This window comes from Scyliorhinus canicula, chromosome 4 (genome assembly GCF_902713615.1).
Source record: "Scyliorhinus canicula chromosome 4, sScyCan1.1, whole genome shotgun sequence".
NCBI classification, from domain to species: domain Eukaryota; kingdom Metazoa; phylum Chordata; class Chondrichthyes; order Carcharhiniformes; family Scyliorhinidae; genus Scyliorhinus; species Scyliorhinus canicula.
In genome coordinates this window covers 89359170-89378561 of record NC_052149.1, presented here as the reverse complement: position 1 = coordinate 89378561, position 19392 = coordinate 89359170, and the positions used below count along the sequence as shown (strand labels likewise).

The following is a 19392-nucleotide window of genomic DNA, read 5'->3' as shown; positions in this document are numbered from 1 at the left end:
GGCTCATTGAGTCTGCACTGACCCTCTGAAAGAGCACGCTAATTAGGCCCACTCCCCTGCCCTATCCCCGTATGTTTTCATGGCCAATCTCCTATCCTGCACATCTTTGGACTGTGGGAGGAAACTGGACCATTAAGATTCAGACAGGGGGGAGAACGTGCCAACTCCACATTGACAATAACTCAAGGCTAGCGTCGAACCTATGTCCCTTGCGCTGAGAGGCAGCAGTGCTAACCACTGTGTTCAAAAATGCGTGATTCAAACATCAAAATGCAGATCGGGTAAAGGTTGAATCATCAGAGGGGATATAAGAATGTCATAATCATTTGTTTCTTAAACAAAGGAGCAACTTGCCTCATTAGATTTTCCAGAGACTGTTCCTTCACTTTGATGTCTGCAGAGAAGATATAAAAAGATTATTTGGTATAAAAAAGTCTACATTTTAATTTCAGCCTGCTTTCCAATATATGGGAAAGCATTAAGATACTTTGTAAATTTCAACAGCTGCTAAAATATAGCAGGAGCCTAATGCATGTATTGAGAATTTCCTTTTCATTGTTCATGTCAAATGACTAAACACCAGATTGTAAGGAGACTCATTTGTCTGTCTTTGAAGGAAAGATAAACCTTGTGACCTCCCTGCACTTAAACACTCAAAGAGCAGGTGACATCAGATACTAAAACAGTTCCACATTGCAAAAAAACCTTCATTTTACGGTAGTAAATATTGTCATTACGCAAAATGGATCGTTAGCTACTGAACAGCTTACTGAGCAGAAAACACAACTAAAACCTGTGACTGTTTTATTTGCAGCATATCTGAGGCAACAACAGCATACAGGAAAAATGCATTGGTTCTTTCAAATATAGCTTCATATTAAATAAATGGACCAAGGGTTTCCTCTTCTGGGTGAAAATTGTGCTCAAAACTATTTCCATGTCACTGAAAGTTAAATCTTCTATGAACCAGCATAATTGTGCAATGTTTCAGGGCATCCTTAAAAAAAAATACAGCATGCTGCATTGCTTGATATATTTAAGAGTGGAACCTAGTTTATGTTGTTAAGAAATCTGAAAATGAATTACAAAAAATAATTTAAATCAGAATCCAGACCTCCAGTCCAGTGAGTATCACAATTTAGTTAACTAAAATGATTTTGACAAGTTACACAAAACTGTTGTATTGGTGTACCACGGTTGATTTATGGGAACTTAAAAAAAAAAATCTAAACTTTAAAAGTGTGCCTAATAGTATCCTTGATCCTGGAGAAAATAGCTCAAATTTCATAGCCTCCCTGAAATGTTCACAGTCAATGCAATTAGTGGAAACTCACAGTGATGATTAATTGCATCTGTAGACGCAGCCAGGTACTAATGTGATACTTTATGAACTTCAACAAAAAATCATGGAAATTAAATTTGTGCTGGGTGTAAGTTGCACTTGGAATTCCTCCATCTCTAGTGCGAGATTGACCAATTTTGGGCACATTATGCTGGAAAAAGCTAATGGATATTCTTTTCCACGACGCTCTTTGGCCTTTAGAACTCTTGCATTTGATGTGGAAAGTGAAACAGATACAAGAATCTAAATGATGTTACTTGTATTGATTAGAGATAATTAATAATAATCATCTTTGTTAGTGTCACAAGTAGGCTTACATTAACACTGCAGTGAAAAGAATGCTAGCATTGTGGAAATGATACTGAACTAGTAATCCAGAGGGACAGAATGTATGGGAGCTAAATTTGCCAATGACACCAAGATGGATAGGAAAGCAAGTTATCAAGAGGAGGTCGAGAGTCTGCAAAGAGATATGGACAGGTTAAGTGAGTGGGCAAAAATCTGCCAGATGGAGTATAATGTGGGTAAATGTGAAATTGCCCATCTTTGCAGGAAGAAAAGCAGTAAACTATTGAAATGGAGAAAGATTGCAGAAATTGCTGGTACAGAAGGATCTGGATGTCTTGTTACATGAATCAAATAAAGTTAGTATACAGATACAGCAAGTGTTTATGCAGACAATTGGAATGTTGGAATTTATTGCAAGAGGAGGAGTGAAATTGTAAAGTTTTGCTACAGCTTTGGTCAGACCACACCTGGAGTACTGTGTATGGTTTTGGTCTCCTTATTTGAAAAAACTTATAGGGGGCGATGTTGAGCCTGCGATCATCGTCGAAGAGAACGGCGATGTGGATGGAAAATCCGAAGAGAATCGGGAAACGGGATTCTCTTCGGAGAGATCACATTTCCCATTTTCCCCCACACCTCGCCAGCGGCGTCACGAGGTTCACACCCTAATTTAAATGAATTAAAATAAATTTCAATATTATTAACTAGCCACCCCGGGGCAGCACGGTGGCCTAGTGGTTAGCACAACCGCCTCACGGCGCTGAGGTCCCAGGTTCGATCCCGGCTCTGGGTCACTGTCCGTGTGGAGTTTGCACATTCTCCCCGTGTCTGCGTGGGTTTCGCCCCCACAACCCAAAAATGTGCAGAGTAGGTGGATTGGCCACGCTAAATTGCCCCTTAATTGGAAAAAATAATTGGGTAATCTAAATTTATAAAAAAAATATTAAAAAAAAAATAAAAAAAAAAATTAACTAGCCACCCCGCCACATGAACCCCTCCCTCACTAAATGGATCTTATTCAAAGATGGCACCCCGATCTCTGGGAACCAGAGTTTTATCAGTCCAAAGCAGCTTGAGATCTGGGGAGAAAACTGGTCTGTGCACCTGGAGGCCTACACGTCAGTTATCAGTCTGAGTCTGACACTCTGAAGAAATATAAGATTCCACCCACAACTGAATTAGAAGCAGTTCAGTTAAGATTCACCCAACTAATTCCTGGGATGAAGGGCTTATCCTATCAAGAAAGGTTGAAGAGGTTGGGCCTATATCCATTGGAGTTTAGAAGAATGAGAGGTGATCTTATTGAAACATAGGTCTTGAGGGGACTCGATAGAGTAGATTCCTAGAGGATGTTTCCTCTTTCTCCTTAACAGCACAGTGGGTGTACCTACACCTCAGGCACCACAGCAGTTCAAGAAGGCAGCTCACCACCACCTTCTCAAGGGCAACTAGGGTTGCCAGCAATGCCCACATCCTGTAAATGAATAAATAAAAAGTGATGCTAAAACCAGCAGTTCAGTCAAAACTCTCCAGTCCAACTAAATCAAGTATAAATGGTGATGGACAAAAAGTAACTAGTGGGAAAAGGAGACTTCATGGCCATCTCCATTCTCAATTATGATGGAGACCAGTACAAGTGCAAAATATCAGGCTGAAGGGTTTCTGATGGACAGAGCTAAGCAAACCCACAACTAATAGATCAGATCAAAGTGCTGCAGTCCTGCCACATTCATTCGTGGATGGTGCTGGAAAATTAAACAACTAACCAGAGGAAGGGGCTCCACAAATATCCCCATACTCAATAAGCAGCAAGTCCAGTATATTGGTACAAAAGACAAGGCTGAAGTATTTGCAACCATCTTCAGCTAGAGATATTGAGTGGATGATCCAATTCAGCCTACTCCTGAGATCTCCATCGTCAGAGATGCCAGTATTCAGCCAATTCGATTCACTCCACATTATATCAAAAAATACATGAAAGCAATGAATACTGCAAAGACTATGGGCCAGGACAACATTCCAGCAGTAGTACTGATGATTTGTGCTCCAGAACCAGCTACAAGCCTAGCCAAGCTGTTCCAGTGCAGCTACAATATTGAAAAACTACCCAACAATGTGGAAAATTGTCCAGATATGTCCTATTCTCAAAAAGCAGGACAAATTCAATCAGTCCAATTACCGCCCTATCAGGCTACTCTTGATTATCAGCAAAATGATAGAAGGTGTCAGCGACAGTGCACTTACACAGCAATAACTTGCTCACCGATATCCTGTTTGGATTCTGTCAGGGTTACTCAGCTCCTGACCCCATTACGTACAACCTTAGTCCAAACAAACCGAAGAGCCGAATTGAAGAGATGTGAGGTAAGAGTGACTGTGCGGCATTCGACTGTTGTATCAAGGATCCCTAGCAAAATTGAAATCAAGGAAGAGGGAAAGGAAGGGGGAAAACTCTCTGCTGGTTGGAGTCAGAAAAGAAGATTATTGTGTTAATTGGAGGCCAATAATCTCAGCCCCAGGACATTGTTGCAGGAGTTCCTCAGGGTAGTGTCCTGATTTCAACTATCTTCAGCTACTTAATCAATGTCCTTCCCTCCAGCATAAGGTCAGAAGTGCAGGTGTTCACTGATGATTGCACAATGTTCAGCATTCATGGCTTGTCTAAAACTGAAGCAATATCCAAATGCACCAAGACATGGACAACATTCATGCCTGGGTTCACAAATGACAGGTAACTTATGTAGCAAACATAAATGAGGCAATGACCATCTCCAACAAGAGAGAATTTAACTATCTCCATTGATATTCATTGATGAATCCTACACTATCAACATCCTGGGGGGTTACCATTGACCAGCGTGGCCACGAGGGACTGTCAGGCGAGGCATTCTGTGGCAAGTAGCTCACCTCTTGACTCCCCAAAGCCTATCCACCATCTCAAAGCACACATCTGATGGAATACTCTCCACTTGCTTGGATGAGTATAGCTCCAACAGCACTCAAGGTCGACACCGACCAGTACAAAGCAGCCTGCTTGATTGGCAACATTTATTCCTTCTACCAAAGCACAGTGGGAACAGTGTATATCATATACAAGATGCACTGCAGCAACTCACCAATGCTCCTTAGATAGCACCTTCCAAACCCGTGATCTCTATCACCTAGAAGGACAAGGGCATCCGATGTATCAGAACAACTGTAAGTTCCCCTTCAATTAACACACCATGTTGACTGGGGACTATATCGCCGTTCTTTCACTGTTGCTAAGTCAAAGCCCTGGAACTCCATTCCTAACAACACTGTGGGTAAACCTACATCACACGACATGCAGCAGTTCAAAAGGTAGTCAAGGGCAATTTGGGATGAGCAACAAATGGTGACCTGGACAGTGATGCCAAAATCAAAGAATTAATAAAAACGTAATTCTGAAGCTGAGTGGATGATCCATTCATACTCTTCCTAAGGTCCCCACCATCACAGACGCCAGTCTTCAGCCAAAGTGACCTCCATGTGATATCAAGAAATACTAAGCGTACAGAATGCAGCAAAAACCATGGGCTGTATCTCAACTACAGAGCTGAAGACCTGTCGTCCAGAACCAGTAACACTTCTAGCCAAGTTGTTCCAGTATAGCTTCAACATTGGCATCCACCCAACAAAGGGGAAAATTGCCCTGGTATATTCTGTCAACAAAAAGCAGGACAAATCTGGGCAATTACCTCATCATCTGTCTTACTCTCAGGCATCAGGGAAAGGGTTGTCGACAGTGCTATCAAGTGGTACTTACTAATCGATAACCTGGATGGGGAAGCTGGAGTGGTGGCATTCCAATGAGTCAGATTCTTTGTCCTTCTCAGTAACAGAGGTCACGGGATTGGGATACACTGTTGAAGACTTGGCGGGTTGCTGCAATGCATATTGTAGATGGTATACATTGGATGCAATCAGCTAACTGCACAAAGACTAGAGGGACTATGGGTGGAATTCTCCCATGCAAAACCTCTGGATGCATAATTAATTATGACGGGGATGGAAGATATGCTGTGGTTTCCCATCGACCCCCGCAGCTGGATTTAGTCCCGGATGCGAGAATTTCGTCCCATTTGACACAATTGCATTCCACGCACTGCCTTTGCAAGATTTAAAATTTATGTTCAATGCTGAATTCAAAGTTGTATTACATTTAACCCACGGCCCCTCTAACTTTTCTGTTCCCAGAGCATTTACTGAAGCATGTTATTGTGAGGATATATATTTTGGTAGATCGCCAACATACATAAAGCAACCAAGGCTGTCATTTTCAGCATTCTGAGAAAAACTGTCAATGTCATAAGCTTAAAGTTATGGTATTTTAACATACCAATATTAGAATCTTAAATGGTTTACTTTCGGTTTTATCTTTTTTTAAATCCACAATTATTGAAATTAAGCCAACACTTAGACACCATCTTCATTAGAAATTGCTTGGAAAGAGTTTTTCGTTTTGGAGAGAGAAGTGTCTTAGATAATCTTTTTCTTGGCAAACGAATGTTAGTAACTTGATGAAAAAGCTGTTGATGCAATTTATGACATTTTGTTACACATTTGTAAACAGGCAATGAAACAGCAGGTCGGAGAGCATGTGTGGTTTCAGCTCACTGACTCATTGTCAGAACCAAGGATTACTGACTCAAAACATTCACTCTCTGCACAGGTATTGCCAGACTGACGGAATATTTTCAGCATTCTTTGTCTTTATTTCAGATTTCTTGCACGCGGGGGTCGGCACAGTGGCGCAGTAGTTAGCACTGCTGCCTCAAGGTGCTGAGGATTCGGATTCAGATTCAACCCCGGCCCTGGGTCACTGTCTGTGTAGAGTTTGCACATTTTCCCCGTCTCTGCATGGGTCTCACCCCACAACCCGAAGATGGGGCATGGTAGGGGATTGGCCACGCTAAATTGCCCCTTAATAGAAAAAGAAATGAATTGGGTATTTCAAAAATAAAAAAAATAGTGCTGAATTTAATAGACCCCATTTTCACTAATTAAAAACAAGGATTTCTTGCACGCGCAGTAGTTCGCTCTGGGACAGCATGGTACACACAGTGGTTAGCACTGTTGCTTCACAGCGCCAGGATCACAGGTTCGAGTCCCGCCTACGGTGGCTGTCGGGGGGGGGGGGGGGGGGGTGTATCCGACCCCCGATCCGGGTTCGTTCCATGGGGTCCTACTTTACACTGCGCTGGGCCCCTGTAGGGCTCTGCCCATATTGCCCGGGGGCCCTAAAAAGGTAGAATTCCTCACTTTCGGGGGCCACTGACACCGGAAACGTTGGCGCCGGTTTTCATGCCGGCGTGGGGGACATAGCCCCATTATTAGAGAATCCCGCCCATAGTCTTTTGAGCCAGGGTTCGATAGTGGGATCTTCACATCCAGTTAGAACTTTTACTGGGATCGTAACATTTTGTAAGTAAATAAAAACTATGAGAATAGCTAAAGTAACCATTGGCCTCTTAGAAGCAGAGACAGAAGAAATTGTCATGGGGAACTAGGAATTGGTGGAAGCATTGAACAGATATTGTGTTTCTGCATTCACAGTAGAAGGCACAAGTTCCAAACCAGAAATAGACTATAACCTGGAGGCTAAAAAGAGTGAGAAATTTAGATAAATTAATATCAGTGCAGTACAAGTTTTGGAGAAATTTAAGGGATTAAAATCTGACAGATCTCCAGGACCTGATGGTTTACACCCTAGGGCTCTAAAAGTGGTAGCTCCAGAGATAGTCAATGTGCGGTTTATGATTTTCCAAAATTCCTTAGATTCAGGATGATCCCACTTAATTGGAAGTTGGTAAATGTTACACGCTTTTCAAGAAGGGAGGGAGAGAGAAAACATTGAACTACAGGCCAGTTAGCCTAACGTCGTTTGTTGGGAAAATGCTGTAATCTATTATTACGGAAACCCTAACAATGCACTTAGAAAATCATTGTATGATTAGAATAAGTGAATGTGGCTTTACTAAAGGGAATTCCTGTTGAGCAGGAGTATTTTGAGGATGTAACTAGTACGATAGATAAAGGGGAACCTGTAGATGTAGTATACCTGGATTCCCAAAAGGTATTCGATAAGCTATCCTCCAAAAGATGAATAAGAAAAATAAGGGCTCACAAAGTTGGGGCCATATTAGCAAGAAAAGAGGATTGATTAACAGATAGAAAACCGAGAGTGTACATAAATTGTTTTTTTTTCAAGTTGACAGGCAGTGAATAGTGGAGCGCTGCAAGAATCACAGAATCCCTAGAGTGCAGAGGCAGGCCATTCGGCCCATCGACTCTGCACCAACCCTCTGAAGGGGCACCCTACCTAGGCCTAATCCCCTACCCTATTCCGTTAGCACCACCTAACTTTGGACACTTCAGGCAATTTAGCATGGCCAATTCATGTAACACGAACAACTTTGGACTCTAAGGATGTGTTGAGGTCTCCGCTATATACAATCTATATTAAGGACTTACGTGAAGAGATAGAAACTAAGGTATCAAAGTTTGCTGACGATATCAAACTAAGTGGAAAGGTACACTTTGGGGGGGACAAGAAAGGCTGCAAATAGACAGGTTAGGTGGATGGACAACAAGATGGCAGATAGAGTATAATACAGGGAAATGTGAAGTTACTCACAGTTGAGAAACTTTTAAGTGCTGATGTTTGAAGAGACTTGGGTGTACTGGTAAAAGGAATACAGAACCACTAGCAAGCAGATGCAGCATGCAATTAGGAAGGCAAATGGCATGCTGGCTTTTACTGAAAAGAGATTGCAAAGGAGTTGAAGCACAAAAATAAAGACGTCTTGTTACAGTTGTACAGAGTTTTGGTGAGGCTGCATACTGAATGAGTTTTGATCTCGGCATTTAAGAAAGGATATACTTGCCTTGGACAGTACAGCAAAGACTCACTAAATTGGTTACTTGGTTCAGGAGGTTATCCCATGATGAGAGGCTGAGCAAATTGGGCTTATATTCTCTGGAGTTTAGAAGTCTGGGAGCTGATCTCATTAAAGCCTATAAATTCTGAATGGGCTTGATAGGTTGGACACTGAGAGATTGTTTCCGTTGGTCAGGAAATTCAAAACGCAGGGCCACAGCATCAGAATAAGAGGCTGATCATTTTGGACTGAGATGGAGAGATTTCTTCATTCAAAGGGCTGTGAATCTTTGGAATTCTGTACGCGTTGTGGGTGCTCCACCATTGAATACATTTAAGGTCCCAGACTGATTTTTGATCTTTCAGGGAATTCATGGATATAAGGAGCAGGTGGGAAAATGGAGTCGAAGCCCAAAATCAGCCACAATTATACTGAATAGCAAGCTCAGTGGGCCGTATTGTCTACTCTTACTCCTATTTCTTTGGGAAGGCCAATGGTTGTTCTTGCTGTCCTGTTGCCATTTGTGGCCCTTAAGTGATCAATTCATGACCACAAGGGCCTCATCGCGCCACCACTGGTATTAACCTCGGCTGGAGGTGGGCCTGTTGCCATGTGATGTGCCCAGCAATGCAGCCAGCTTGCAACCTCTTGCGGGGGAACGTTTTCCCTTCATCAAAGGCACTCAGTGCCTGTTTGGGGTTCCACTAAGATCCATCCCCTTGGCCTTGTTGCTGTTCCTCCTTGGTACGTCACTGGCTCTCCAGCCAACAGGTGAAACCCAATGCCTCGACAAGATTCCACCCCGAATATTTGAGGAACATGATGTCATTTTTGGTCAGAAAAGTGCAGTCATTGTCAAGCATTGTCAAGACCTCACCCAGATATGTGCACATGCATGCAAAAAAATATGAAACCATGTGGAGAAACTTTGTGGCTGCATAGTTTGATTTTGGCAAAAGTCAGCAATCGAAGAGTAAAACAAACTCAAAATGACAAAAATGGGGGCAGCACGGTGGCCTAGTGGTTAGCACAACTGCCTCACGGCGCTGAGGTCCCAGGTTCGATCCCGGCTCTGGGTCACTGTCCGTGTGGAGTTTGCACGTTCTCCCCGTGTCTGCGTGGGTTTCGCCCCCACAACCCAAAAATGTGCAGAGTAGGTGGATTGGCCACGCTAAATTGCCCCTTAATTGGAAAAAATAATTGGCTAATCTAAAAGGGCTGATACTTCTTATTCCGACACCACATATCTGGCAGTTATGGAGGACTACAAGAGGGAAATGAGGAAAAAATGGTGGCAGGTCTCAGATTCATCTGGACATAATGCATTTATCCAATGGGTCAGCATAAGGACAGAAGGAAATTCCACAGGCAAAGTTTCATTATAATATTTATCAATGTCATTCTGCTGGTTCCTGCATCATTTTCCTATGTCGGTAGCAATTGAAAGTAATCTTTAGCACCTGAGTATCCAGGTTGTGAGATAGTGAACTCATATTTATATTGCACCTCTAAAGTAAAAGGCATTGTAAAATGCAATTTGATCAATTTAAAAAGTATGAGATAAAGCAGCCAATATCAGCCCTTTGTTGATATTTTTTTAGTAGCTTTGGTTTGATTCCTGTTTTCTGTGAGTCTTTATGTTTTTTCCCCTACTGTTACAATACTGTATTAATGAATTTCCTAATGGAATGTGCTTTATGAGACACTGGGAAGAAAATAAGGACCACTGAAGGGGCAGTTTAGGATGCAGCTACCTTCGGTACCCAAGTACCTGCATTTGTAGAGAAAGGTGGGCAGAATTTCCTTCGGTAAACAACTAGTGCTTGTGAAGGCATGCTCTCAAGCTAAAGCTGGTTGAAAAATAAGATATTTCTGGTAAATCAACACTTGAAAATCCAAGAGCTTAGTTTGCTTTACCCAATAATTATATGTTTATTAATTTTCCTCTGGGATGTACAAGAGCATACAGACAGAAGACAAAAGTAGAAATATCACCCACCAAGTAAGCATAATGTGTGAACTCCAGTCTGCCGGTTCCGTTTGATCTTGTCATAGAAGCTTTCCGGCTTCCAGGTCTCTGTCCAGAGTACGATGGATACGGTTTCTCCAAAATTATATAACTAGGAATGAATAAGTATCAAAATTTACAAGGATGCACTCTTGTGAATGGATAAATAATTACAACCCATAGAATCATAGAATCCCTACAATGGAGGCTATTTGGCCCATCGAGTCTGCACCGGCCGTCTGAAAGAGCACCCAACGGCTACTCTCCACCCTAGCCCCATAACCCTACCTAACCTTTATACTAAGGGGCAATTTAGCATGGCCAATCCATCTAATCTGCACATCTTTGGATTGTGGGAGGAAACCGGAGCACCCAGAGGAAACCCATGCAGACACGGGGAGAATGTACAAACTCCACAAAATCACCCAAGGTCGGAATTGAAACCGTGTCCCTGGTGCTGTGAGGCAGCAGTGCTAACCACTGTGCCACCCAGTCACACACCAGCTTCACATCTACCGTAAAATGTAATATGTTTCACATGGCTTAAGTTATTTTTTAGAAACTCCAACTTTTTGTTTTAGTTTCAGAAGTGAAAGGGGAAATTTGCTTTTCGAAAGCAATACAACGATTTCCTGCAATGCCGGTCTCATTGATTCAAAATCACAGGTTGGGACATGCTCTTCCAATTTCTGACAGAGATGTGGGATGACAGTCAGGGTCTTAATCATTCTCAAAAGAAAGTCCCATCACTCCTGAAAATAGTGACAGGATATCCTAGGTAAAAGTTCAAGATCACAGTTAACATGATCATCCTGATCAGTTGCGCACCAATGGTTATAATCACAAAATCTGAATAGCACAGGAACAATGGTCAAGCATTTATAGCTACACTTCTGTCCAATAATCTTCAGTCATGTTCTAAACCTGGTACTTCTCGAGCTCTTTTTTCTTTCAGAGCTGCAATCACCGGCTGTGATGCAAGTCTATTCCACACAAAATTTTGCTTCTCATTGCAACTTGCTAATTTTGCACTTAAGCATACTATTCCTGCAATCCTAATTTCAATTAATTAAACAACACCCACATAATCCATGTCACTCATTTCATTTACTTTTTGACATGTATTTTATTCCAAACATATGTAACATCAACAAAATACAAATTCCATCAAATCACAATCCACAGTTTGTACAATTTTTCCATTTAAACGGCGAGATCAGTGCCTCCACCCTCCGGAAGAAGGCCTTAGAGAGAAAGATCGGGAGGGTCTGAAAAATAAATATGAACCTTGGCAGCACATTCATCTTTACAACCTGTACCCTCCCTGCCAATGTCAAGTGCAAAGTGTCCCACCTCTTAAAATCCCCTTAACCTCCTCCACAACACTATGCATCGTGGTCCACTCACGCGTCACCTGAATCCCCAACTATTTAAACCTCTCTCTAGCTAGCTTAAACAGTAGTGTCCCTAAATTGGACCGCTGCCCCGCTGCATTCACCGGAAACACCTCACTCTTCCCAATGTTCAGCTTATATCCGGTGAAGGCCCCAAACTTCCCCAACAGGCTCATGATTCTGCCCATACTCTCAAGCGGGTCCGACACAAACAACAGGTCATCTGCCCACAACACCTGGTGGTTCATGCCCCCCCTCACATCCCTCGCCACACAGCAGACGCCCACCCCCCCAGAGGGCCATCACCAAGGGTTCAATCGCTAGCGCGGCGACAGCGGGCAACCTTGCCTTGTTCGCCTGTGCAACCCAAAACCCACTGACCTCATCTCATTCGTACGCGCGTGCCATCAGCGATGCATAAAAAAGATGCACCCTTGCCACAAACCTCAGCTGAAACCCAACCTTCCCAGAATTTCGAACAAGTATCTCCACTCCATCCATTAAAGGCCTTCTCCGCATCCATAGTTACAATAACCTATGATGCCCACCCAACTGACGGATTCATAACTACATTTAACAGCCTCCTGATGTCGATAGCTGCCTACCCTTCACAAAAACTGTTTGATCCTCAGACACCACAGGCTGGATTCTCCCAAAATGGCACTATGTCCCAACACCGGTGTAAAAACACTGCTGTTTTACTCTGGAGATTCCTGGGAATTAGTGGAGCTAATTCAAAGCCCTACAGGGGGCCAGCAGGGTCCCAGGGTAATTCACGCAGCTTTAGATGCGGATACGTGCCCCGGCACTTCAGGTTTTGAGTCCGCGCATGCGCATGGCGGCGGCTTCTAGTGGCCGTGCCGAGCGCCATGGCAGACTCGGACCGTGGAGCCACACATAAAAACTAGACCCCCCCTGATCGGCCACGCGCCCGAGCATCCGACCGCGCGGTTCTTTCCCGTGGCAGCCTACAAGGCCCCCGCCCCCCAGTGTCCGAGCCCCCCGTCCCCCACCAGGGTGGCCGCGGACTGAGTCCGCAGCTGCCACGCGAGCAGACCGACCGGCATTAGCAGGTTAGATCCGCGCCATCGGAAACTCGCCCGGTCGGGAGCGGAGGATCGTTGGGCTGGCCTCTGTCAATGGGCCCCCAGCCGCACGGGATAATCCGCGATCACGCCGATTCTCAGGTCCCGGAGGATTGCCGGACTGGTGCCGGGCCCGATTCCGTCATGAAATTGGATTCTCTGCCCCTGCGCCGAATGCAATTTCGGTGTGGGGCTGCGGAGAATCCAGCCCCACCTCTTGCATACACCCCTTCATCCTATCCGCCAACAGCTTCGCCAGCTCTTTCACGTCCATATTCAACAATGAGATGGGCCTTTATGACCCACACTGCAGCGGATCTTTCCTCTTCTTCGGGATCAGTTTTATTGACGCCTGTGATAGCGTCGCTGGCAACACCCCCTTCTCCGCCGCCTTACTAAACACCCCCAACAGGTGGGCGGACAGCTCTGTCGCAAACAGCTTATAAAGTTCCGCTGGAAAGCTGTCCGGCCCCGGGGGTCTTCCCCAACTGCATTCCCCGATACGATCTGTCACCTCCCTCAGCCCAGCAGCTCCTCCAAAGCCTGCCTCTTATTTTCCTCCAACTCTGTAAACTCCAACCCATCCAGGAATCGTCCCATATCCCCCTCTTCGCCACCCGGCTTGGCCTCATACTACTTGGCCACCTTGGCCTCATACTACTTCTCAGAATACCCCCCTGAACACCTCATTTATCCTTCCTGGCTCCGACACCACCTCCCCATTCTCTGCGCAAACGCTTAAAATTTCCCTAGATGCCACCTGCCGCCGCAACTGCTGGGCCACCATATGGCTCGCTCATACTCAACCCCTTCACCCTTCACAGCTGCCCCACCGCTTTGCCCGTCTTCAAGTATCAAACTGCCCCTACAGCCTTTCCTCTCCGCCAACAACTCCTTCGTGCCCCCCCCTCTAGTATCACCTATTCACCTCAACTATCTCATCCAGCAGTCGTCTGTGCTCCTCCCTCCTCCTTCTATCCGTGAGCCTTAAACAAAATAATCTCCCTGCCAAAACATGGCCTCTGACACCTTCTCGTTCTGATTTAGCTCCACATAATTTCCAATAGCTGGTCTTGCCTTTTCACAAAAGGTCTTGGCCGGGATTCTCACACCCCGCGCCAGGTCGGAGAATCCCCGGGGAGGGGGACTCGAGATTCGCGCCCCGCCGCCCACTTACCTATTCTCCGGCACAGATTGTTAGGCACCTGTGGGATCGCCGCTGCGCCGGTTGGAGGCTCTTGAAAGCGCGCCCCCCCCCCCAGTGATTCTCCAGGCCCCGACGGGCCGAGTGGCCGCCGAGTTCGGCCGAGTCCCGGCGGCGTGGGTTACTCAGGTCCTGTAGTGGGGGCGGGGGAGATCCGAACCGGGGGGGGGGGGGGGGCCCACAGTGGCATGGCCCGCGATTTGGGCCGACCGATCGGTGGGCGGGCTGGTTCCGTGGGGGCCTATGTTCCTCTGCGCCGGGCCACTGGAGGGTTCCGCCATATTGCCCGGGGACCGGCGCGGAGACGGGAACCCACGCGCATGCGCGGAATCACGCCGGCCGTTTCTCACCGGCTGGAGCTGCTGAGACCACTCTGGCACCGCCTAGCCCCCCAGGAAGGGGATCCCAATGTCGGGGACCGTTGACGCCGGAGTGGTTGACGCCGGAGTGGTTGGCGCCGCTTTTCACGCTGGCGTCAGATCTTCGGCACGGGATTGGAGTATCCCGGCCCTTTTCCGCCAAAAGACCCAAATCCAGCCTCCATCCCAGCCTCTGCACCTGCTCTGAACTGAGACTAACCTCCAGCCAATGTGGCGCAAGATCCAAATTCACACTTCCTGCATACTTTTCCCCTACTACTACAAATAAATTATTTCTACAATACACCTTCCACACATGCGCAGGTTGGCACATGCGCGGGAGTGCCAGTGTGTGCTGGCGTCATCCCAGCACATGCACAGGGGGGCTCTTTTCCGTACCGGCCATCGAGGAGGTTGACAGCAGCCGACGCAGAGGGAAAGAGTGCCCCCACGGCACAGGCCCGTCTGTGGATCGGTGGGCCCCGATCGCTGGCCAGGCCACCGTGGGGGCACCCACCAGGGCCAGATCCCCATGATGACTCTGCAGGCCGACCGTAGAGCCAGGTCCCACCGGTACGGACCCGGTTTGATTTACGCCGGCGGGGCTGGCCGAAAATGGGAGGTCGCTCGGCCCATCGCGGGCCGGAGAATTGGTAGGGGGACAGCAGCTGTTGACCGGCGCAATTTCCGCCCCCGCCGGAGAATTCGGCAGCTGGCGGGGCCGGGATTCATGCCACCACCCCCCCCCCCCCCCCCCCCCCCCCCCCCCCCGGTGATTCTCCGTTTTCAAACCCGTCAGGTGCGCAAAAACCCTGGACCTCTTGAACGGTCCATTCAGCCTCAGGATGTTCCACGTCACGACTCTTACCGAGGCCTACGCCTCCATTCCCCTCTGTCACCCACCATCATGCCACACTAGTTATCTCACTTAATCACAACCTGAACCGGTTTCATTCAAGATGGCCTCCCCTCTCCGCCCTTGACCATGCTCAACCTCCAAACCTGCCATGTCGCATCCCCCCAGCCATCCCTCGTGACCTCCTCCCCCATGTCACCTCCGCTCGGCAGCACTGCTTGCTAGCGTGGCAACTCCCACCCAAAGGCCCCACTTGCCCACCCCCCACCTCTTCCCCCACCAGTCCTTCCTTAGCCTGCACAACACCACCCAAAGGGTCCAGTCATACACATCTTTACATGACAAAAAAAAACATTCAAATTAACAAATAACCGCCTCCAAAAAACAAAACACAATGTGGGGGGGGGGGGGGGGGGGGGGGGGGGAGAGCGATTGCACCCCTTACAAACCTACAATTCACAAAATATTCCCCACGTCGGCAACACAAACAGCCATAACACCCAACTTTTACGGACTTGACCTCTCCATCCCATACAGTTCTCCCCCAAATTATGTTTCCTTATAAAGTCATTCACGTCCTCTGGAAATAGTACTCCCGACCGTCAAAAATTACCCAAAGTCTGGCTGGGTACAACACCCCAAAACAAATCTCTTGTCTGTACAACAGAGTCTTGTTCCTTCACCCTCACCCGCAGCGATTTGCATAGATCCCCAGGATCCCCACATCCGCCTTCACATACCATCACTCTGGTAGGGCACAACTTTCTCCACCTCACGTATCGTCGGCCCTTGCACCTCAAGGCACTTCTCCACCCGATCCAAATTTGTGTTTTGGGGGGGTGGCTCACGCAGACACAGGAAGAATGTGCAAAGTCAACATGGGCAGTGATCCGGGGCCGGGATCGAACCCGGGTCCTCAGCGCCATGATCTGCCCCTCACTTTCCCTCTTCAATGCTGCCTCAAAACCCACTAATTTAGCCAAGCTTTTGTTCATTCCTATCAATTTAGCGATGTCAATTCACTCACGTAGATACATAGACGACAGCAGCAGGAGGGGGCCTTTTGGCCCTTCGAGCCTGCTCCGCCATTCATCACGATCATGGCTGATCATCCAACTCAATAGCCTAATCCTGCTTTCTCCCCATAGCCTTTGATCCCATTCTCCCCAAGTGCTATATCCAGCCGCCTCTTGAATATATTCATCCTGCATATCTTTTTGTTATTGGGGGTGAGACCCACGCAGACATGGGAAGAACGTGCAAACTCCACACAGACAGTGACCAGGGGCCGGGATTGAACCCGGGTCCTCCGCGCCATGAGGCAGCAGTGCTAACCACGGTGCGGCCCCTCCCTTTCCTTCTTTAATGCCTCCTCAAAACCTACTTATTTGGCCAAGCTTTCGTTTATCCCACATAACATTTTTATAATCCAGTGTCTGTGTATTTCCTTACACCTCTATGCAATGCTTCGAGATATTCTATTATCCTGAAGGTGCTATATCAATGCAAATTGTTATTGCAACCTAGGTTTTCCATACCGTACACAACCCTCAATTGAGGAAATAAGGTACATATTTCTCTATTAACATCTGCAATTGTTTTAAACACAGGGGGTGCGATTCTCTGCTCCCCACGCCGGGTGGGAGAATCGCGGGAGGGCCGCTCTGACACCCCCGCGATTCACCCACCCCCCCCCCCAAAATGGCGTGTCGTGTTTTGCGACACGCCGCTCGTCGTTTTTCCCGGTGACCAGCGATTTTCCGGCCCGGGTTCACGCCGGCGGCAACCACACCTGGTCGCTGCCGGCGTGAACAGTGCGCGACAGGTAAGTGTGGGGCGGAGAGGGGATCGAGCACCACGGGCGTGCTCGGGAGGTGACTGACCCGCGATCGGTGCCCACCAATCGTCGGGCCGGCGTCTGTAAACGACGCACTCTTTCCCCTCCGCCGCCCCGCAAGATCAAGCCGCCACGTCTTGCGGGGCAGTGGTGGGGAAGACGGCAATCGCGTATGCGCGGGTTGGAGCCGGCCAATCTGCGCATGCGCGGCTGACTTCACTTAGGCGCCGCCGGCCACGTCATTCTCGGCGCGCCGCTTTGACACAAGCATCATGGCCCGGTGGCCAAGATTCCCGCAACGCCGCTCCTAGCCCCCCGGGGGGGGGGGGGGGGGGGGGGTGAGAATAGGGGCGAGGAGCGGCCTCCGACGCCGGAGTGAAACACTCCGGGTTTCACTCCGGCATCGGCCTTTGCGCAGAATTTCGCCCGGAGTGTTTCACTCCAGCGTCGGAGGCCGCTCCTCGCCCCCTATTCTCCCCCCCTCCGGGGGGCTAGGGGCGGCATTGCGGGAAACACGGCCACCGGGCCTTGACGCTTGCCGAGAATGACGCGACCGGCGGCGCCTAAGTGACGTCAGCCGTGCATGCGCAGGTTGGCCGGCTCCAACCCGCGAATCTCCCACCCGGCGTGGGGAGCGAAGAATCACGCCCTCCGGATTTCACTCTGGAGTCGGCCGTTGCGGAGAATTTCACCCAGGAGCTCAGATGGTTTCTGTCTGATCTTGCCTTTCCCAGTGAAGGAACTCCCAATCCCTGCTCAGAAATATACATCATATTCTTGCTCATTTCTCCAGCAACAGAGACACAGATTAAGCCACAAAACCTAATTTTCAGGCCTAAAATTATTTTTGTCATTCTTTTACAAACTCTGTTGAAGAAAATAATATCTTTTTGCAGCAAGGCATTCAAAATCAACCAGTATTCTAAACTAGCAGAGACTTGTAAAATATTTGTGGTCAAATTAGTCTTGCTTTTGCAACAGTACTTGGTTGAATACAAGATTTCTAGTTATTCTTTCACCCAAAGCATTAACAGAATAACATTTTTAACCAATTCCATCACCTCCTCCCATGCCACCTTTCCTATTCTGACCTTCTCATTCCATCTCTCCCCTGTCATTCCTCATCCCTCTCTTGTTATCTCCATCCCTCTCATCAATTCCAGAAATCCCATCTCAGCCATCCTGGAAATAATCTATCCAGCTAGGGTAGCATGGGTGTTGGGCTCCATTTATCTTCTGCTGGTTTTGTTCTCCATCAATGCCACCCTAATCCCACCATCCGTTGGCAGCTGCACATGTGCCACATGATCCATCCTTTGCCTGTCTCACGTGCCTCCCTGTGTGCCAGGCAATGCTCACCAAATAGGGGGCTTGGCAGTTGGTGGGAGTTATGGGTGGTTGTTGGGGCAGACGGGCACGGAGAAGAGTTACCTCCAGAACAGGTACACACGATCCAGGGGTTAGTATGGTGGTGCCGTGCACAGTTGCCCCTCCCCCATGGCGGCCCACCCCTGCGGAGGATCCCCCACCCTCAGCCGAGTGTCTCTCTCTCCCTCCCCCGCCACCCCCGACCGAGCACTGAGGTGGCAAGCCCAGTGCCCCCAGGCTCTTTGCCTGTGAGCAAAGATGATGCAGAGATGCCGGCGTTGGACTGGGGTGAGCACAGTAAGAAATCTTACAACACCAGGTTAAAGTCCAACAGGTTTGTTTCAAACATTAGCTTTCGCTTAAAGTCCAACAGGTTTGTTTCAAACACTAGCTTTCGGAGCACTGCTCCTTCCTCAGGTGAATGAGCAGTGCTGCTGGTGTTGTAAGCATTCTTACTGTGAGCAAAGATGGCTACTCACCTCCTCCGGTCCCCACAGAAGCCCTTCCGCCAGGCTCCCATTTTTCAAATGGAGTACTAATCGGCGTCAGCGTAACCATTTGCTGGGGAGGCTGATGAATGACGGGAGGCCGTTGGATATACGGTGGCTCTCGTTAATTATATGGAAATAGGGCTGAAGCGGTGATAATTGGTTTCTCGCCATGCTGCAGCACGATCCCGATTTTGCCTACGGGAGCTGGCTGGTTACATTGCAAGCTGGCACGGTTCTCATTTTATGCCTCCCCAGCTA

The 19392-nt window shown here is 47.6% G+C and overlaps 1 protein-coding gene across 1 annotated transcript in view; it reads right to left on the bottom strand.

Annotated features, from left to right (window-relative positions):
* Positions 1-19392, bottom strand: part of dph5 (diphthamide biosynthesis 5) — a 100808-nt gene that overhangs the window by 20712 nt on the left and 60704 nt on the right. Inside the window, exons 4-5 of the mRNA XM_038794746.1 lie at positions 10532-10652; positions 355-394 (exon numbers count right to left, since the gene is read on the bottom strand). Of these exons, the coding sequence (XP_038650674.1) occupies positions 355-394; positions 10532-10652 (161 nt within the window). The remainder of the gene's footprint in view (positions 1-354; positions 395-10531; positions 10653-19392) is intronic.